This window comes from Balaenoptera physalus (assembly GCF_965194825.1).
Source record: "Balaenoptera physalus genome assembly, chromosome: 2".
Lineage (NCBI taxonomy): Eukaryota > Metazoa > Chordata > Mammalia > Artiodactyla > Balaenopteridae > Balaenoptera > Balaenoptera physalus.
The window spans coordinates 109,016,116-109,038,023 of NC_138883.1; the positions used below are offsets into that span (position 1 = coordinate 109,016,116).

General features: G+C 41.1%; 2 protein-coding genes across 2 annotated transcripts in view; one reads left to right on the forward strand and one right to left on the reverse strand.

The window, feature by feature from the left end:
- Nucleotides 1-1,297: 1,297 nt before the first annotated feature.
- On the reverse strand, nucleotides 1,298-14,373 carry CIAO2A (cytosolic iron-sulfur assembly component 2A). The gene is made up of 5 exons (XM_082448214.1): nucleotides 14,105-14,373; nucleotides 9,817-9,981; nucleotides 4,574-4,623; nucleotides 2,448-2,493; nucleotides 1,298-1,766 (listed from the first exon to the last, which is right to left on the reverse strand). Exons 1-5 carry the CDS (start codon nucleotides 14,226-14,228, stop codon nucleotides 1,669-1,671), a joined length of 483 nt encoding a protein of 160 aa, XP_082304340.1. The 5' UTR covers nucleotides 14,229-14,373; the 3' UTR covers nucleotides 1,298-1,668.
- Nucleotides 14,374-17,675: 3,302 nt separating this feature from the next.
- SNX1 (sorting nexin 1) overlaps nucleotides 17,676-21,908 on the forward strand; it is a 47,355-nt gene continuing 43,122 nt past the window's right edge. Inside the window, exon 1 of the mRNA XM_082446763.1 lies at nucleotides 17,676-17,933. Within this exon, the coding sequence (XP_082302889.1) occupies nucleotides 17,775-17,933 (159 nt within the window). The 5' untranslated portion in view covers nucleotides 17,676-17,774. The remainder of the gene's footprint in view (nucleotides 17,934-21,908) is intronic.

Consider the following 21,908-nt stretch of genomic DNA (forward strand, 5'->3'; position numbering starts at 1 on the left):
ATCCCAGGGCTCTGTCATCAAGGTAGTTAGCCGTGCCTTTCTCTCCCCTCTAGACTTCCTGGACAGGAGTCAGGCCCCAGCCTTCAGCCCACTTCTGCTTGCTTTCTCAGGCCTGAGTCAGGCGCCACTTTTCTGGGTCTCCCAACTGCAGAGGACACATTTCCAAACTCTCTGAGTTGTCCCCTTGAAATTCCCCTCAGCAGATAGTGGTAGGAGGTGTCATTTCCTCACCCTTTCACCAAGATGGGGGTTGGAACTCAGCATAGCAACAGCTTTAACCAAAGAAATCTCTTCATCAATCTTCTTACCAAATCCTCTCTGTTCTCTCAAAACTCATATTCTTGAAGTGGATAAAGGGGTTCAAGAGCCATGGAACAAGTTCTCATGTTTTCCCCTTAGAATCCTCAATTAAATTTGAGGCAGAAGAGTGCTATTCTAACAACTTGTGTATTAGTTACTTACTGCTACATGGCAAATTACATCAAAACTTAGTGGTGTAAACAATAAACATTTATTATCACTCACAGCTTCTCTGCGTCAGGAATTAGGGAGTGGCTTCTGGCTCAGGGTCTAGTGAGGTTCCAGTCAAGATGTCAGCCTGACTGAGGCTGCAGAATGGCTTCCAACGTGGTTCCCTCACATGGTATGCAAGTTGGTGCTCGTTGTTGGTGGAATGCCTCAATTCCTCTCCATGTGGAATTGTCCACAGGGCTGTCTGAGTGTTCTTAGGACATGGCAGCTGGATTCCTGCAGAACGAGCAACTCAAGTGATCACAAGGTGAAAGCAGTAACAACTCTTACGATCTAGCCTCAGAAATCACACACTGTCACCTCTGATTCTTTTTTAGTCATGGCAACTAGTTCTGGTTCGATATGGAAGGAAACTACAAGGGCACGAATATCAGGAATCAAGGATCATTGCGGGGGGGCACCTCAGAAGCTTCCTAACATACCCTGTTACACTTCAAATGACCACTGTCCCCTAAAACAAACTGAACAAAGTACAAGTAAAGAAGAACCCATTAATTTAGATGGTTTAATCAAAATTTCTTTGGGGACTTCTTGATCTTCAAAACTATATATGTCACCTGGCCCTCTTCACATTTGTTCCTTATCTATAAATGGGTCCAGGACTCTTCTTGAAGGAAGTCGGGGCCCAGGCCTGATATTAAGGGTTCTTTTTGGTTCTCCTATCTCTGATTCTACATGATAATCAGAAAATAAAGCTTTGGAAATATCTTTTAGTGTTAACATTTACACTAAAATTTACAATTAAATAAAAACATTCTAAGGTGTGTACAAGAATCACCTCTGTTTTATTTATTTACAGAGTAATGATTTAAACTGAATATATTTGGGCACAGTAAGTATTTGATGTGAAAAGCAGTTGTATCAGAATGGGCATCAGAAAAATAGCAACTCATCTGACACATAATTACTAGAAAATATTTTTCTGTCTGATCATTTAAGTGTTACAAATCCTGAGAATGTTAAACACTGAACAAACTAGGTACTACCTTATAATTAAATCTTGCTTGGAAATCATCCTTTAAAAAAATGCACTGAGGTACAAATCACCTATGTATTAAACATGAGTCTTTTACATTTTACAAAGAGTTTAAACAAATATATCAAATGATTCCAGTTCAGTGGCTCTTAAAACAGCTATTAGTCAGGTTCAAGGACACACTGTTCCACGATTTCCCGTAAGTTGGGGTTCTCCATCGCAGCTGCCACTCGCTCTTTGTCATTTATCTGCTTGTTGACTGCAAGACACACAGGCAAAAGTTAGCAGGACTATGTCAATACACAGCAACAGGCAGTATTTTTATTAGCTTGTTAAAATAGAATTTAACTCCTTGAGAACTTAACGCAGGTTTTGGCTAATTATTCATAAGTTTCGAAAGGGAGACTTAAAGAGAAAAAAATCCCCTGTAATCCCACTTTCGCTTTTCCTAAATCCCACCTCTGTTATTTTTAAGTGGCTGCCACTTTATTTCTCTCTGTAGGCTAGAGATCCTTTATACAAAAAAGCTTCTCTACTCCCATTTTAATACATTAACCCAGGAAGACAACACCTACCCCAAGATTCCCTAGAGCTTTACTTGCTGGACCTTTGATTTCAATTTCAAGTACACAGCTCTCTATCCTGCCACCAAAGAAAAGAATCAAGCTCTCTTTAGAGCTTATAATTTAAAGTTCCTAGAGCTGGATATTCTTCACAGATGTGTGGCCATTGGCCTAAACCAGTCAATATCCACAGGGCTTAACTCTAGTTCACCCAGAGTCCCACTAAAAAATTATTTTCTTCTCAAGGAAAAGCTAAGAGCTGATTTTGTTCTTTTTTGAAAATGACCCAATAGATACTTGGCTGGCAGAATAACATAATACCCAAGATAAAGTACTACATGAAGCTGTTTTCTAATAATGGTTCAAAATTCACTTACTATCTTCCTCTGTTGAGTGGGTTCCTTCAGAAATGTAGATTTCCAACTAGGAAAAAAATACATTAAAAGCAAAACATTTAGAGCATTCTAAGATAAGTGAGGTGGAATGTACAATGGACTCAAGAGTCTAGGGATGAAAGCCCAAATCCTGTTTCCAACATCAAAGACTTGGGACAAATCTTCACATTCTTCTCTAAAATGAAGGCTGAAGTTAGTAGGATTTTTTATTTTGGTCATATGGGGAAGGCCCGCAGTGGGTATTCCCATTCATTATTTTTTTATGAATACAAACCTACAATTTTATACAAGTGAGATCTCATACATGTTTTACTCAACAATATCTATCCCCTGCACTCTACCTCTTCCTCCCAAATCAGTATCTAAACTTTCTCCCTGCCCCACGCTACAAGAAAGCCACATTAATAATCTAGAGTACTTTCTTCCATATTTTTCTCTATACCCACATAATTTAACAGATTTCACACACACACACACACACACACACACACACACACACACCCCAAGGCTGGAAGTTTCTTTTTATTGTGTACTTTACAAAAATGGGATCACAATATATAGTTTTCAGTATCCTCCTTTTCTCATCTACTATTATCTTGATAAATTTATTCTCAAGTACAATACTGGTTAAGCTATCTCTCCTGGTCCTGCTGCACTCACTCCCTTAAACTAGCTAACCTCCAAGAATCAGAGCTTTTGAGGCAAACCCACAAAATTATTGCAAATCTTGCGGTAAATAAATCATGCTATATGATAAAGATATGTCTATTTTTCAGGGAACATTGGAGCATGTGATCTAATTCGCATATACTTATTTACTACTGAGATAAATGTTTTCATGAGGGGGAAAAATCATCACCTATTATGGCTATAAGAGACCCTAGAGACCATTTAGTCCAGTCTTCTTTAAAAGACAAAATACCATATACATTCCCCCAGTGGCATAACACTAACTCTTATTCTAAACAACAAAGGAAGTGGTATAAAATCACTCTATACTCATTTACTTTGGCTTAAAATTATGCACGACTCATTATTCTGAAAAATGGTAAATAAAGGGGAAGAGTCAAGCATTTACCCTGCTATTCCTATGCGAACTATACCTCAGGGTAACCAAACAGTTGGTTTGGTCCACAGAAGATTCTAAATTTGAGAGATTTCTTGTGGCCCTTTTTAAGGGGTTCTTAATTGGTTTTAAATTTTTGGATGAATATTGTCACCCATCAGGGAAATGCAAATCAAAACCACAGTTAGATATCACTTCACACATTCTAGTGATGGCTATAATGAAAAAAAGAGATTATCATAATAAGTGTTGGCAAGGATGTGGAGAAATCAGAACCCCCATATGCTGCTGGTGGGAATGTAAAAGGGTGAGGTGGCTATGGAAAACAGTCTGGAAGTTCCTCAAAAGGTTAAACATCGAGTTACCATAGAATCCAGGAAGAAAAGAAATGGAAAACATATGCCCTCGGTGGAAAAGAAATGAAAACACATGCCCACACAAACACTTGCACACAAAGGTTTATAGCAGCATTATTCATCAAAGACAAAAAATGGAAACAACCCAAATGTCTACCAAATTATAAAACAAATAAATACAATGTGATATCTACACAAAGGAACAGTACAAGGCAAGGCAAAGAATGAAATACTGATACATGTTACGACATGAATGAATTCTGAAAATATTATTCTAAGTGAAAGAGGCCAGTCTTAAAAGACCACAAATTATATGATTCCATTTAAATGAAACACCCAGAATAGGCAAATCTATAGAGACAAAAGTACATTAGTGGTTGCCTAGGGATGGGAGAGGGTTTAGGAGAAATGGGGAATGACTGCTAATTTGTATGGGGTTTTTTTTTGTTTTTTTTTGTTTTTGTTTTTGTTTTTTTTTGTTTGTTTGTTTTATTTTTTTAAACATGGTATGGGTTTTTTACTGGGATGATGCAAATGTTCCAAAATTGATAGTAGCGATGGCTGCACAATTTTGTGAATATACCAAAAACTATTAAATTCTATACTTTAAATAGGTGGTTGTATGATATGTGAAACAAATCTCAACAAAGCTATTATAAAACAACAACAAAAAACACATTCCTTACCTTATGTTTAAACGGTAAACACCGCTGAAGTTTAACTCTTAAGCACAGCCCTGCGGAGGAAAAAAAAAGCCCCAATTATCTCTTCTTATTGGTTCTTGAAAAAGCATACAGCTGTGTCTAGGTGTCTCTATACAAAACAGCAGCTGAAAAGAGCTTAGGCTCAATCCAATGTAGGCCTCCTTTGAGCCTGGCACCTTTAGCTAGCAACTTTAATATTGATACATTTTACGAATTCCTCATGATAATCCAGTGAGCTAGGTATTGTCAATCCCATTCTACAAATTATGAAACCAAGGTCACAGTGTAACTTACCCAAGATCAAAGAGCTAGTAAAATGACAGAGTTGGGACTGGAACCCGAAACCACTGCAAAATACAGGTCCTTTCTGCTGTATCAATTTGCTTCCCATCAAAGGCCAATTCACTCATTAAACTTTATTGAATGCCTGCAACAGGTCAGGCTACACAAAAACTTAAAACCAAGTAAGAGCCACTTAAAAAGGACCACAAGCAATCTCTCAAATTTGGAATCCTCTGTGCCTGTAGGGTACAAATAGAGTTGTTTCCCTAAAACAAGCTCCTCTGAAGTTCAGTTTATCACCCCAATACCAAGTCACAGTTCAATAATTTTTTTTTCCAGTTGAGACTTCCAAGAGAAATTAAAAGTCAGCTTGGAACAGAGCCTCAGTGCCAATGTTTCACTTCTCCCCCACCATAAAATAAGGCATACAATTTTAACTAAGTCTACACCTCTAGACAGAGAAGATAAACCAAACTGCTCTTATTACGAAGAGAAAGTGTTTCAGTAATGAGTTTTTGAAAAATAGGGTCAGAATGAATCTCTAGTTTCCTGGCTTTGCAGGTTTTTATTTAGAGCAATTTATTTCCTTTCCCAACTAATATCAATACATAAGGGCTTGTTACGTTATAAGGAACATCTTCTTAGTATTTTGGTTTGATTAAAAATAAACAACAATAACAAAACCCCAAACATAACACAGCAAAACATAATTGTTAGACTACCTATCTTTCGGGGAGGTATGAAATTAATTTGCTTGTGGTTTTCTAAAGTACCACTAGGTTTTCTAACAGAATCATCTGAAAAATTGCAGAGAAGGAAAAAGAATTAGATGAGCTACAATGAGATTGGGCCTACCTTAGAGTCTACAACACAGTAATTCCATAATAAATATTAGGGAATTCTAAAGAAAATATATAATTTCCTTAAGAAGGGTCTCCCTTAAAAAAAAAAAAAGAAGAAGAAGGGTCTCCCTTTAGAGTATCTAACTGCCTTAAAGCTTATCTGGAGGTTTGTGCTTCCTCTGCTCCCACATTGTCTCCTTAATTTGTTTCTTGAGCATCCTCATGTGTTCTAGTCACTGTTGGTAGGTATTTTACCCATAAATAATAACTGTTTTACAATTCACAAGTGCTTTCTTGAATATCAGTATCCTCAAGATAGGCAGTATAGCATAACTGAGATAGATAATTTGGGTTCAAAAGTGGCTCCACTACACACTAGCTGTGTGACCCCAGGCAAGTTACTTAACCTCTCTGAATTTCAGTTTCCTTATCTGTTATACAAGTATTATAAGGGTACCACTATATACAAGGTTGTTACGCATGAGGAGTAAACATAGTTATGCTTAAAACAGTAGTTGACGCATAATAAGTATCCAGTAAATGTTAGCTATTACTATTTTATCATTTTCAGTTTACAGCCAGGAACCAAGATAAGTGATTTGTTCCACATCACATAGCTAACATGTGGCAGAACTAGAAGCTAAATCTAGACTCCAAATCCTATGCCCTTCATATCCTGCCTTCAGCCATTCTTGTTTAAGTCAACAGAAAAGATTATCAAGTGGTTTTTCTGCCCTACCCACTCACCTGCTTTGAGTCTTCCTTGTCTTTGGAATTATATACCAGGGTAAGTGAGTAGGTGACAACCTAAGCAGTCAGGGTGGAACTCTGACTCAGGTGCCTTTCTCTGCTTAGTACTACCTGCTCATAGGAAATGCCTCCTAACGCATCAGCCAGAAAGAGGACTCCCTTCATCGAGTTTTCCAGTCATGTTGCTTGAACACGATTACTATGATACACTACCATACAACCTTCTCAAAAGCCAATGGGCTTGGGCTTCCCTGGTGGCGCAGTGGTTAAGAACTCACCTGCTGGGCTTCCCTGGTGGCACAGTGGTTAAGAATCCGCCTACCAATGCAGGAGACACAGGTTCGAGCCCTGGCCCGGGAAGATCCCACATGCCGTGGAGCAATTAAGCCCATGTGCCACAACTACTGAGCCTGCACTCTAGAGCCCACGAGCCACAACTACTGAGCCCGCGTGCCACAACTACTGAAGCCCGTGTGCCTAGAGCCCGTGCTCCACAACAAGAGAAGCCACTGCAATGAGAAACCCGCGCACTGCAAGGAAGAGTAGACCCCACTCGCCGCAACTAGAGAAAGCCCACGCGCAGCAACGAAGACCCAACACAGCCAAAAATAAATAAATAAATAAATAAATTTAAAAAAAAAAAAAAAAAAAAAAAGAACTCACCTGCCAATGCAGGGGACACGGGTTCGAGCCCTGGTCCGGGAAGATTCCACACGCCACGGAGCAACTAAGCCCGTGCGCCACAACTACTGAGCCTGCGCTCTAGAACCCACAAGCCACAACTACTGATCCCACGTGCCACAACTACTGAAGCCCACGCACCTAGAGCCCGTGCTCCACAACAAGAGAAGCCATCACAATGAGAAGCCCATGCACCGCAACAAAGAGTAGCCCCCGCTCACCACAACTAGAGAAAGCCCACGCACAGCAACAAAAAGACCCAATGCAACCAAAAATAAGTAATAAATAAATTAATTAATTTAAAAAAAAAGCCAATGGTCTTAAATGAAACCCATATCAAAAGGGTCAAAAAAGTGACAAAACCTCTGTCAAGAGGTGTACAGATCTGAAATATCAACCATAATCTAATCTTGACACCTTTACAGTTATTTTTATTTCATGTGCTCTCTCAATCTTTGTCCACGTAAACACAGTTTTTTAAAACAAGTGCAATCATAATGCAAATTCAATTTATCATTCAAGCTTTTTCATCCACTCTCACACAGATACTTTGATTCCTTGATTATATTCATCATTTTCAATAGAAATAAGAAATGCCATTATTTTTATATCATTTCAGTATTAATCGATACTATAGTTTCTTCCAGGATTTATTATCATAAATTTACTATATATGTTTTGCACATACTACTATTTTCTCCTAGGGTATTATTTCCTTAATTCCTGGGTCAAAGAGTATGAACTTTTTTTTTGGGGGGGGGGAGGGCTACTTTTTTTTTTTTTTTTTTTTGTCTATACCACGCGGCTTGCGGGATCTTAGTTCCCTGACCAGGGATTGAACCCGTGCCCTTGGCAGTGAAAGCACAGAGTCCTAATCACTGGACCACCAGGGAATTCCCAGTGACTTGCTAATATTTACCCAGAGACTTAAAAATATTTCTACCATATGACCCAATAATTCCACTTACAGAAATTTATCCTGAAGCAATAACTAGAGATAAATAAAAATATTTATGTATAAAGTTGTTCATCATAGTATTATTTATAATTGTAGGAGGCTAGAAGTAGGCTAAATGGTTACAAAAATGATGACCATATAATTATATGACCATATAATTAAAGAATAATATTTAAGGAGAACTAAAAAACATTTCTCATCTACTTCATGCTTTCTATTACTTAACCCTTACAACTCAGTAGTTACCATTATTATCACTATTTTACAGATAAGGAAATAGGCTCAGAAAGGTTAAGTAACTTGCCCAAGACCACAAAGTGACAGAGCTGACAGAGCTGGAATTTTAGCCTAGAGCACACATTCTAATGACAACTTTTTAAAATTTTCTTCTTTATACTTTTGTGGAATTTCAAAATTATTGCAAACAAACATGTTACTTTTATAATTTAAGAAACACAATATAAATATTACTTTTTGAAACCTGTTTTTGATATCTGTTGATTCAGAAACTGTCCAATGATGAAAAATAAATATGCATTCAAGAATGCTTTTTCTAGTATTGGAATTTTATAACCACAATAGTATCTATGGATTCACAGACGGTCTAGTCCCTCAAGATGTGCCCCATATGCTGGAAACCACTACTTGAGGGATCCTAGGTCCAACAAGCGAGAAGAGAAAGACAACTCACAACAATAGTAGAAACAATAATAAAATATTTACCTTTCCAATCCTTTTTATAAATTTGTCTATTTTTAAATAGGTAATATATTCTCAACGTTCAAAAGCTTAAAAATATAAAAAGGTATAAGGTCTCCCTGCCACCCTATCCCCCACCTGACCGGTTCCCACCATCACTAATGCCCACCCCCATCTTAGCTATTCACTTCTTATGTTTTCTTTATAGATATGCAATCAAATATAAATGTATATTTTTGCTTTTCTTTACACAAATGTAGCAATATTATACTTGCTTTTATTTCCTAACAGTATGTCATAGAGATCTTTCCATATTAGTATATGGAGAGCTTCTTCATTCTTTTTTATAGCTGCATAGTATTCCATTGTTAATAAACACCATCACTGATTATTTAATTGGTTCCCTACTGATCAAGATTTGGTTTGAAATAAACTTTCTTTGCCTTCTTTTTAACAAAGTATATATTCAAAGATATCTATTGTATATCTCACTGCTAACTAATCTAAAATATTGGGAATGCAACCTCTCAAAAAGAAAACTACCTGAAAAAATACCCTCCCACCAGGACTTCTGCCCATGCTGCATAGAAGCCAAGAGAGCAGCTAAAAGGAGAAGATGGTGAGGGCAGCAGTGCTAGTCTGACAACACCCATTCCGATCTCCAGAACTGAGGAGAGGAGCTGGCCCACACTCAGGCTCCATTAATTGTAGAGGAGCAGCACGGTATAGCTAAAGGAAAAACACACTTAAAGTCAGGAGACCTGGAATTGAGCCTCAGCTTCATCATTTCCTGCCTACATGATGCTGAGCAAGTCCCTTATACTCTCTGAGCCTCAGGTTCCTCATCTGTAAAATGAAGATAATATTGACTCTCTCATACGCTAATTGTGAGAACTACAGAAAACATTCTGTAAACCATAAAGTACGATACATGATGCTAATTGTTACTGTGGGTCAGTATCAGCTAGAATAATTCAGAATTAATATATAAATATCTTTATCTAAAACCTTACCAATAAGAGTCGCCAAAGAGCAATGAGGTACTGTTGGCGTGAACCTGATAATAACCAAATAGTCTTCTTCATTTATCTCCTGAACCTCCACACAACTTTCCGTTACCACTTCCAGTTCTTCTAAAGTATTGGGTTTCTCTGGGTCCCGGATAGTTCGAATCAAATCTAAAGAAACATCAGAGAAAAGGTTTTATGTTAAAACATGAATATTCTAAATACAAACAATTTTGCCAGTCCTAATCCAAACACTGACTTCTTTTTGTTTGAGCAAATACTATAGCCACTCCCCAGGTTTCTGACAGAAATTTCCACTACTAGTGTCCTTTTGAGAAAACCATTTTCTTGGATTATTACTACCTCATGTCCAGTTTCTTGGATCCAACCTTGCAGATAGAATACATGAATGGGGAAAGTGTCATAGAAGTTCAAGGGAAAAAATAACTTAGTTTGGGAGAATGCAGTATCGGGATTTAGGGAAATTGAATCTGAATCAAGCCTTTAAAAATAGGTAACATTTTGGGGAATTTCCTGGCGGTCCAGTGGTTAGGACTCCACGCTTCCACTGCAGGGACCCAGGTTTGATCCTTGATCAGGGAACTAAGATCCGGCAAGCCGCACTGCGCGGCCAAAAAAAACCCATAACAAACAAAAAACAAAAACAAAAAAATGGGTAACATTTCAATATTTGCCATTTAAGGTGAAGGAAAGTAAAGAACAAGTTTAGTTTGCATGGAACTCAGCATAAGGGAAGAAGTTATTAAGAGTTTAGGCCAGCCCATTAAGGGTCTTTTAGAGTCAGCTACAGGCAATAGGACGTCCCCAAGAGGTTCTGAACAAGGGAGTGACATGGACAGCATTACACTGGCAGCTGGTAGACTCAGAACTAAAGAGCAGAGCCAGGGATACCAGCTGAAAAAGCTGGGCCTAAAACAGGGACATGACCATAGCAATAGAGAGGAGGGGAAAGACGATGAAGTAATTTCAGAGGCAGAATCAACAGAATCTGACAACTATTTGGATGTAGAAGACAAGGAAAGGAAGAAAAGGAAGATGACTAAGATTGTAAATCTAAGAGCCTGTGAGAACAAAGATAGAATAAAAAAAAAAAGAAGAGAGAACAAAGGAAGAAATTTGGGTGGGGGCTGAGATAAACAGGTTAAATCTTATATATAATCATTCTGAGGTGCTTAAGGGGCAAACCAATGGAACATTCCAGCAAACACTGAACTGTGGCATAAGGTTTAAGAGAACCAAGGCTAGAGTGGCTGTTGAACTCATGGGATTCACAAAGAACAATGAGTAGAACCGTAGTTTTCAACCTTGGCTGAACAGTGGAATCACTAGGAATGTTTCAAAACAAAAACAAAAGCTGGTGTCTGAGCCCTACCAGGGATTCTGATTTAATTGATTCACAGTATTCACAGTATGACCTGGGCATTGAGACTTAGAAAAATTCTTCAGGCTATTCTTTTTTTTTTTTTTTAACATCTTTATTGGAGTATAATTGCTTTACAATGGTGTGTTAGTTTCTGCTTTATTCTTCAGGCTATTCTTATGTGCAGTCCAGTTGGAGAATCACAAATGTAAAGGGAAAGAGAACCAAGTATAGATCTGTAGGAAGCACCTAATTTGGGGATCAGTAGGAGGGAGAAAAGCAAAACGCAGCATAAAAGGAAGAGGGGATGGTTAACAACATCAAATGCTGCAGAAAAGGGCCTTCCCTGGTGGCACAGTGGTTAAGAATCCACCTGCCAATGCAGGGGACACAGGTTCGATCCCTAGTCTGGGAAGATCCCACATGCTGCGGAGCAACTAAGCCCATGCACCACAACTACTGAGCCTGCGCTCTAGAGCCCACAAGCCGCAACTACTCAGCCCATGTGCCACAACTACTGAAGCCCGTTCACCTAGAGCCTATGCTCCGCAACAAGAGAAGCCACCGCAATGAGAAGCCCGTGCACCACAACGAAGAGTTGCCCCCACTCGCCACAACTAGAGAATGCCCGCGTGCAGCAACGAAGACCCAACACAGCCAAAAATAAATTTTAAAAAAAAAATGCTGCAGAAAAATGCAGGTTAACGAAAGCTAAAGCAGGTCTCAGAAGGTCACCTGTAAGAAAGCACTTTCAGCAGAGAGGTAAAGGCAGAGGCCAGCTTGCAAAAGGGGAAGTGAGAAGGAACTGCAAATGTAATCCTAGGGCTTTGACAGGGAAGGAGGGAAGAGCAAAAGGAGGACAGTGTGTTTAGAAAAAGCTAGAACAATGACAAGGATAAGGGAAACTTGAGTATGTTTTATAGCCCAAGGGGAAGGATCAAATAGAGGAAGGAAAAAAAAATAGAGGAAGAGACACTGAAATTTCAAGGAGGGGAGGGGAGGAGGCTGGTAAAATAAGCAGAAAGGAATAAGACCAAGGATGTGGGAGGCTGGGTTGGCAGTGGAGAGGAAAAGATTTCCTTCTTACCCTGAGGTTGTAGAAAAAGATGGAAAAGGAGAAGGATAAGAGAAATAGTGAGGTAGAAAAAAGCAGAGGGAGTTCACATGGGATGGGCTTGATGTTCTCAAGCCTGAGGTTTTGTTCTATTACTCACAGCACCCCTGTAATCAGAAATCCTGCTGGGAAAAACAAATCAATCAAACTCCATCTTCCCCCCAGCAACTCCTGAGCTTATCACTTGATTAGAAAAGGGAGGCAGGAAAAAGAGGCTTCACAAAGCTGTGAAACACGGGGCTCAGGGAAACAGGTTTTTTTGAAAAGGAATTTTTTCCCCTTCATCCTAGGCCTTTTCCCTGTAAGGCTCATATATACAAGCTGCATTATATTGTTTATATGTTAAATAACTCTGAAATTAAATCTCACGCCTTATTCAACTTCTCTACTTTTCTAGTGATTTGCATTTATTTCTTTAGAAAGAAAGCAATGTTGCTCTCCTCACATTGCTCCCTTGACTAAAATTCTTCTACTGGCTCTGCATTGATATTAAATTCTTCATTTATATTTAAACCTTCAGGATCCAATTCCAACCTGGTACGTAAAACAATTTTTGACCACACCTCCCTCCACCTTTAACCACAAACCCTACCTGTACAATGAAGATGGTTCCAGGGGTTGAATAGAGAATATAAGTGTGTGTGCATATATGTATAATATATATTATACACATATAACTCACTGTGTGTGTATTTTTTTTTTGCACTCCAGGCTTGGGTGTGTTAAAGAACTATAAGTTCAAGGCCGGGCTCTTGGGGACCTCTGCCTACTGCTTTGTGGAGATCATGCCACTCACACTTGTCACCTGACTGGGTTTAAGTCCTGCCCCTAGCAAGAGGTAAACCAGATTAACTCCGAAGGTCTTTAACATCCCTGGCTTCTTTCTACAGGTCTATAATCCTTACCTGCATTATCTGTATTCTTGTGGTTATACTTTTACCCTCCGTCAGCAGGAATCTTTGAACACTCGTTAGATCCAGTCGTTTTAGTTTTCAAGAACAATACTAATAAGTCCAAAAAAGGCAAATCATAAAGCAATTATGAAGTGATGAAAAGCGCACTAAGTTTGGAATCAGAAGACAACAGCTTTGGTTTTTGCTGTTTCTTTACTGGCAGAGTGGCCTCCAGGTAGTTGTTTAACCACTCTAAACCTTTATTTCCTCATCTGTACGATGAAGATGGTTCCAGGGGTTGAATAGAGAATATGTGTGTGTTTGCATATATATAATATACATTATACATATATATAACTCAATGTGTGTGTATTCTTTTTTGCACTCCAGGCTTGGGTGTGTAAAAGAACTATAAGTTCAAGGCCGGGCTCTCGGGGACCTCTGCCTACGGTCTCTGCAGCAGAAGAGGGTGGCTGTGACCTTGGGCCAGTCCCCAACTCGGCAGTCACCCAGCAGTACCCTCGGCGGCGGAAGGAGTGTGTGTCCAGGGGCTAGGAAGGAAGGAGGCTCAAGTAGGGCAATCAGGCCAGCTTTGCTTCCTAACCAAGCACCCTAGACGCTTGCTCTGCCCATAAGTCTTGAGATGGCCACTAGCACGTGGGGGCAGACAAGGGAAATGAAGCGTTTGAGACTTCCAGGCTCGGCTTGCCCCGGGTTTAGCAAGAGCCTGGGTCCTAGAAAGACCCACAAGCCCGCGTGACTTAGGACTCCGGAGAAAAAGCTTCCTACGCTCCCGGACGAGATCTGGCAAAAACCCGAGTCTCCACTCCTACCCCTCAGGCGAGGCCCTCGTTACCCCCGCCTCCACGTATATCACCAAATGTTGCCCTGGGTAAAATTAATTACCATAAACTTCTAGCGCTTTCTCTTCCATGATCCGGGGCTGCCGGGCAGCTCCCCGCTCAAAGAGGCCCGACAGCCACAGGACTCTGCTCAGCGTCCAGGAGAGCAGTCCGGACACCCGCTCCATCCTTACACTCCGCCATCCCTGGCGACTGTCCCACCCGAGCCACCGTCTTTCAGCAGCGAGCCTCGCGACTTATCAACTTCCTGGTCTTCAAACGGGCCAAGACAAGCCTAAAGGTCCAGGGCAGCAGAGAATAGGCGGGACCGGACGGAGTATCGCGAAGGACCTAGCTAAGGGAGCCGCGAGAACTACAAGCCCCAGCATGCTTTGCTCGGTTTCGGCGGAACAAGAGAAAAAAAATTCCTAGAGGCCCATGAGGAGCGTTGCGTGCTGGGACGTATGCGCGTTTTCTTTGGAAGACGGCGAGCTGCAATATGGGACATGTAGTCTCCAATGGTGGGCGGGGGCAGGTAACGGTCTGTTAACCGCCGTTACTTGCCTCACTCAGCGTCTGGATAAGCTAAAGATGAAACCCTGAAGAGGTAGGGGAAAGGAGATCTTGATTTCTAGAGCTGGAGGAGCGTCTGCACGGTGACTCCCTACTATTACGTCTCCGAGGGGGCCGCTTCCAGCCAAAGTTTTCTTAGGTCCTAGTCAGGCCGGAAGTGAGTTTCCGTTGCGGTTAAACGGGATGTCTTTGGAGCCTAGTAAGGATGGTTAGGCGTGGCGGGAGGAGGGGTTCCTTTTTGTTTTCTCGTCTCATAGAGACTCAGGCTAGCACAGCTCCCCACTACGGGCTGAGTATTTCTGCCAATCGCCTTCAAGATAACTTAGAACGAGAGAGCTTTCCGTATGTCCAGTGTGTCCAATAGTGACATTGGAGATCGCCATCCTAAAACGAATGTCTTAAGCCCTCCGGTTTGGTGGCTGTGATGGATGCCAGTAACAAGGTTGATGATGTTAATTTTAATTTTATCCATCCATCCCTACAGTCAAATCTCAAACCTTTATTCGATACTTAATTTGCCAGACTTGGTCTATAGACGCCAAGGATAACGAAGATAGGACACGGCCCTTACCCTCAAGCAGCTCACAGACCTGTGAGGGAGCCAACCCCTGATGTTGAGGAATTTGCAGTTACAAACAAACGAAACCTTTTGTCAAAGTTGATGACAAGTTTCGTACCATCTCTATTTTATTTTTTTTTTATAAATTTATTAATTTTATTTGTGTTTGGCTGCATTGGGTCTTCGTTGCTGCGCAGGCTTTCTCCAGTTGCGGTGAGCGGAGGCTACTCTTCGTCGCGGTGCACAGGCTTCTCATCGTGGTGGCTTCCCTTCCTGCGGAGCACGGGCTCTAGGCACGCGGGCTTCAGTAGTTGTAGCATGCGGGCTGAGTAGTTGCGGCTCGTGGGCTCTAGAGCACAGGCTCAGTAGTTGTGGTGCACAGGCTTAGTTACTCTGCAGCATGTGGGATCTTCCCGGGCCAGGGCTCGAACCCGTGTCCCCTGCATTGGCAGGCGGATTCGTAACCACTGTGCCACCAGGGAAGCTCTCATACCATGTCTATTGAGAGGAAAGTAAGGATTATCTTGCTGAATTATCCCATGATAACATATCCCATTTATCTTTTTTTTAAATAGATCTTTATTGGAGTATAATCGCTTCACAATACCATGTTAGTTTCTGTTGCACAACAAAGCGAATCAGCCATATGCATACACATGTCCCCATATCCCCTCCCTCTTGAGCCTCCCTCCCATCCTTCTTATCCCACCACTCTAGGTCATCGCAAAGCACCAAGCCGATCTCCCGGTGCTATGCTGCTGCTTCCCAGCAACCAACTGTTTTACATTCGGTAGTGTATATGTCAATGCTACTCTCACTTCGCCCCAGCTTCGCCCTCCCACCCCATGTCATCAAGTCCATTCTCTGTGTCTACCTCTTTATTCCTGCTCTGCAACTAGGTTCATCAGTACCTTTTTTTTTTTTTTTAGATTCCATATATATGTGTTAGCATACGGTATTTGTTTTTCTCTTTCTGACTTACATCACTCTGTATGACAGACTCTAGGTCCATCCACCTCACTACAAATAACTCAATTTTGTTTCTTTTTATGGCTGAGTAATATTCCTCCCATTTATCTTTAAACTCTTGTCTAGGTGATTTAGATTTTAGGCCCACCAGACAACCAGTGAATAATTTAGGTCCCAGGAAAATTTCGTTCAGAGTTTAATAATTCCCCTGCCATCTGTTCCACTCCACTTACTCCACAGCAATTGAGAGGATAATTCTAACTTCCTTGTGATCAAATTTAGGACACTGAAGTCTCACCTCCTCTTTGAGGCCTCCCGAATTCTCCAAACAGAATTGATGATCTCTTTTGCTATGCTCCCACAGCACATTATAGCACTGTTCACTTACATGCCCATCTCCCTCAAGTGCTTAGTGGGCCAGAAGCATCTTTATTTCTATATCTCAAACGCATAGCAGGGTGCCAGGCACGCAGTAGATGCTCAATATATATTTCTTGAATGAATTAACTAAATGTTGTCGAAAGAATGAATAGCAAAACTTTACTGTATCTGTTCAGAGACCTCAATCAAAAATATTCATTGAGGACTTCCCTGGTGGCGCAGTGGTTAAGAATCCGCCTGCCAATGCAGGGGACTTGGGTTTGAGCTCTGGCCCATTCAGATCCCACATGCTGCGGAGGAACTAAGCCTGTGCACCACAACTACTGAGCCTGCGCTCTAGAGCCCACGAGCCACAACTACTGAGGCCGCGCGCCCCAACTACTGAAGCCCATGCACCTGGAGCCCGTGCTCCTCAAGAGAAGCCACCTCATTAAGAAGCCCACGCACCACAACAAAGGGTAGCCCCTTGCTCGCGGCAACTAGAGAAAGCCTGCGCACAGCGACGAAGACCCAATGAAACCAACAATTAAAAATATAAATAGGGCTTCCCTGGTGGCGCAGTGGTTGAGACTCTGCCTGCCAATGCAGGGGACACGGGTTCGAGCCCTGGTCTGGGAAGATCCCATATGCCGCGGAGCGACTAGGCCCGTGAGCCACAATTGCTGAGCCTGCGCGTCTGGAGCCTGTGCTCCGCAACCAGAGAGGCCGCGATAGTGAGAGGCCCGCGCACCGCGATGAAGAGTGGCCCCCGCTCGCCGCAACTAGAGAAAGCCCTCGCACAGAAACGAAGACCCAACACAGCCATAAATAAATAAATAAATAAAATTTAAAAAATATATATATATATAAATAATTTTTTGAAAATATTTATTGAATCTCTATGTAGCCACTGTGCTTGGCATGGGTTGGTGGCACGAAGAGGTTTTCAGACTCGCTTCTTCATCTCCTTAAGAAGCCCGGTAGATAAAGCTATCTAGAGCACAAAGAGCCGTTAACAACACGCACGTCCCCTAGCGCCTCCTTTTCTGTCCCTCTGCCCCGTAAGTTAAGAGCTCAGCCCCGAGACCCAGGGTTTGGATTGGCTGCGCAGGAGCCCCGGGTCGTCCCGCCCCGCCCCCAGCGCGTAGGCCCCGCCCCGCACGCCCCGCGGGACTGGTAGCGGCCATCCATCTCCGAGCCGCTGGAGCGCTTTGCTCGCGGCGCTACCTCTTTATAAAGTTGTTGTTGCGGCTTCCGCCGTGGGTGGAGGAAGATGGCGTCGGGGGGTGGTGGCTGTAGCGCTTCGGGAAGACTTCCTCCGCCCTTCCCCGTCCTGGAGCCGGAGTCCGAGGGAGCGGTCGGGGGGTCAGAACCAGAGGCCGGGGACAGCGACACCGAGGGCGAGGATATTTTCACCGGCGCCGCGGAGGCCGTGAGTTCGCACCCTTCGGGGCAGGCGGGCGGGCGCCCCCAAAGGAAAGCGAGGCTAAGCGAGGGTTGGGGAGGCTGGGCAGAGTGGGCCCGGCGAGACCTTACGTTGGTGACAGTAGTCGTGGCTTGGGTTCTAGATGAGCACCGAGACGTAGGGCCCGGCTTCTCCGCCCCTGGGCGGACGGTGAGGAGTGAGGGATGTGGTGGCTTCTCAGCTGAGATCCCTGACAGCGAAGAGCCGCCGAGGCGGGCATTTGGCCCTGCCTTGCGGCCCCACGGCCCCACGGGGCTGGTTTGCTGGTGGTTTCCTGCCGGGCTGATTTAATAGATCAAGATAAGGGGGTGGGGTGCAGACTTTCCTTTACCTCGCCTTACTGTTCCAAGGATGAATAACGTTATCTGGAGTTGCTCAGGATAGTGACCTGCCCACAAATCCTTTCGTTAGCTCCATCCTTACCGGTGATTACTAAAGGCCCTTTCTGGATCTTAGTCTAGGAGAGTTAAGTTGACTCCTTTGATCTCTAGGAAAATCCTGCCAGATGTCGGTTGAAAAAAAGGTCCTGCCAGATAAACCACTACGTAGATCGAAAGCTTTGTCCCTTTTTTTGTGCCTAAGTACCTCAGTGGGAGCAAATCTGTAAATGAGAGGAGGAAATGGTGTTTCCCATAGTAATATCCGGGTTTCTTTTAAGAGTTAGGTATTGAAAAAAACTCATCTTTATATGTGGAATGTGGAAATCAATAATCAGTTCTGGAACCAATGGAGATGTTTTGGGCTGTTTTATAAGAATACTGACTCATACCATTTGGTACAGTTAGTTCCAGGTTGAAAACTTCTTCAGTGCTAGCAGTGAATTTATGTATTTTTCTATCTTGGTTAATGCTTAGCTTCATAGTAGCTACTCAGTATATGAGTGACTAAATAAGACAGCTTTAAATTCTTTATGCAAGCATGTGTCTGAAAAAGTTTGAGGCTTCTCTCATTTAAGTCAGAAAAAGGCTAAGTTTCTTGGCAATGTCTTCTGTGATAATCATTAGATTTTTCCGTGTACTGTATTTAGGAATTAAGTCCATAATCCCAGCTCAAAAAGTATTTGCTGATGCTAATATAACAGCTCAGACTGTCAAATGAAGTCTCTGTTATTCTGAGAAATAACTCTTGCTGCTAATTTAGTTCTGTATCCCATTTAAAACAAATATTTTGTCTATTCCTTTAGTAATTCCCTCATAAGCCATGCAGAACAGCAACTGTTGATAACTGCTGAGATGGTAGATAGTCAGACTGAACATCTGAAAACAGAGACTCTGGCTCTGAAAGCAATTGGTCACATAGGTAAATGATGATTTATTTTTCAAAAAGGACCCTGGAAGGATGAATTGTTATTTTCTAAAGTTCTCTAAGTAAGTTCAAGAGGCTGTGATTTGATTGGTCTCACCAGATTACTTCCCAGAGGCATCCATACTTGTCTCCTAAGATAGTGAAAATACTTTGCCTAATTTCCATCTAAAGGGAGGAGGAGGGGGTCAGAATGAACTTGTTTTACCACAGAAAGCCAAATTATTTTTATTTAGATTTTGATCCAGGAAAATTGAGTTGCTGAGGGAACTAAAATGCCACCTGTAAGCCATTTTTTAGCAGCCTGTCCTGATGTTAATCTTCAGAAAGCCAAGACCCCAAGATTCCTCACTAGTTAGGCTGTGAATTTTTTGTTTAATAGTCATTAATACAAATTATATTACAATAAATGCTTTAATTGTGAGCCAGTGTGAGAAGATGGATTGCAGTGCTTCTGTATCTTAAGGAACAAGATTGAAGAATAAAGTAATTAAGAAAGTGGGCTTTGAAGCCTGGTTTAAATCCAGGCTCTGTTACTTGCTGGCTTAACCTTGGGCAGGGTACTTATTTACTCTGTACAGTTTCCTCACCTGTAAAATGTGAATAGTAGTAGTATTTACCTCCACCATTATTGTGAGGATTAAATTAGAATACCTGTAAAACACTTAGAACAGTTGAGCATTTTGTAAACTAGAATTACTCGAAGAATCAAACAACCCACAAAATCTAATAATGAATTAGAAAAGTTTAATTAATCCTAAAAATGGTTAATATAATTTATGAAAATCAAACTGGTAATAAGATTGATTTGATTAAAAGCCATCAAAGTAGGCAGTTAATGACTTCAGTAGCATCCTAAGATTTAAGTTTATCTTCATACTGGGTTTTGTTGCATGTTGGAGGCAAAGAGAGGAGCATTAAAGAATTGAGAAGCTGAGGCATATAAAGTTTAAAACTCATTTTTGGTATGCATGTAATTTCCTGGACATTGATGTAACAGCTGCTGCTGTTAATCATCCCATCTGCTCTCTTTTAGAGCCCAAGAGGCTTTGTTAATATGGTAATAAAAATATAATTTGATTTCTAATGGAAAGAGCAGCCCCTGATATGCATTTTAGGATCTACAAACCAATTATTTGAATGGGATAGACTGGAGTTAAAAGAATTATTAAAACAAATCTGAAATCATTGCCTTAAGCCTGAAAACCAGCTTGTGGAAGGTCTGGTTCTTAAGAATACTCAAGACCTTATCTTCTTTATGCCTCTTACTTTGTGGACCTATGAATAAAGGGTCTAAAATTTTAAATATATTATCTGAATCTTTGATTGGACCTGAATCCAGATATGTATCTATTTAGTTAAAACTTTCTTAGTTCTAGGATAGGATTAATTTTTCCCTTAGTAAAAAGAGAGACTAAATTGGAGCCCCTTTTTGGTTCTTCTAATTCTTAAAATTGTTATGTTAAAAAGACTAAATAGCATACATGTTTTTACATCTCATTTGAGCTCACTGGTCTTATTTGCATACTTCTAAACCGGAAAGATAAAATTGAAGCAAGTTCTTTATCTGCCTTCCCAGAAGCTCTTATATGCCCATCTCTTTTTAGCAGTATGCCAGGACCACCATTAGATTTGCCCTCTGAATAAAAGAGGAGAACTGTGGTGGCCTTTCTCATGCTGAGAAAAAGGAGGGAAACATAGATTAATGATATCTTGGTTCAGGTTTTGGCCAAATTTGGTAACTTCCTCATTTGATGATATATTATACCAATTAGATTTTTTTTTTCTCATCACTCTTATTCTTAAATTGAAACCCTCATAATTAGAGAAATGGCCAGAAAAAAAGAATAGGATAAAGACAAAATAGCAGGGGACTTGAAAATGAAAAGTCATATGTTGAAAAAATTGTCTTTGGCTAATCAAGACTTATTTACATATTTCCACTGGTGTTTAAAGAACAATATCACTAGCCTTTATTGGTAGTCAAAAGTCAAGGATAGCAATTGGCTTCTGATTGACAATGTTTTATGGACTACAGGGAATTATATAAACATAAGTTATATATTAACATTTAGACAGAAAAGGACATGGTATTTTTAGAATCCAGTCCTACATCTATGATCAATATAACATGTATCCTGAGGGGGAAACAAATCAGCTTTTTTAAAATTGTGGTATAAAACACACAACAAAATTTATCATCATAACCATTTTAAATTGTACAGTTCAGTAGTGGTAAGTATACTCACATTTGTGTGAAACAGATCTCCTGCATTAAATAACAACTCCCCTTATCCCCCTCCCCTGGGCCCCTGGTAACCACCATTCTACTTTCTCTTTCTGTGAATTTGGCTGCTTTAGATAACCTCATAAAGTGGACTCATACAGTATTTGTCTTTTTTGTGACTGGTTTATTTCACTTAGCACAGTATCCTAAAGATTCAGCCATGTTGTAGCATGTATCATAATTTCCTTCCTTTTTAAGGCTGAATAATATTCCATCAGATGTATATACCACATTTCGTTTATCCATACATCCTTCAGTGGACATTTGGGTTACTTCTACCTTTTGGCTCTATGAGTAGTGCTGCTATGGGTATGCAAATATCTCTTTGAGACCCTGCTTTCAGTTCTTTTGGA

What these genes read in the sequence shown, in the direction of transcription:
- CIAO2A (XM_082448214.1), bottom strand. Translation starts at nt 14,228, where the DNA reads ATGGAGCGGGTGTCCGGACTGCTCTCCTGGACGCTGAGCAGAGTCCTG. An exon ending in CTCTTTGGCGACTCTTATTG is followed by an intron (nt 4,624 to 9,816) that starts GTAAGGTTTTAG and finishes TTTCCTCCGCAG; the next exon opens with GGCTGTGCTTAAGAGTTAAA. An exon ending in CCACTCAACAGAGGAAGATA is followed by an intron (nt 1,767 to 2,447) that starts GTAAGTGAATTT and finishes TGTGTCTTGCAG; the next exon opens with TCAACAAGCAGATAAATGAC.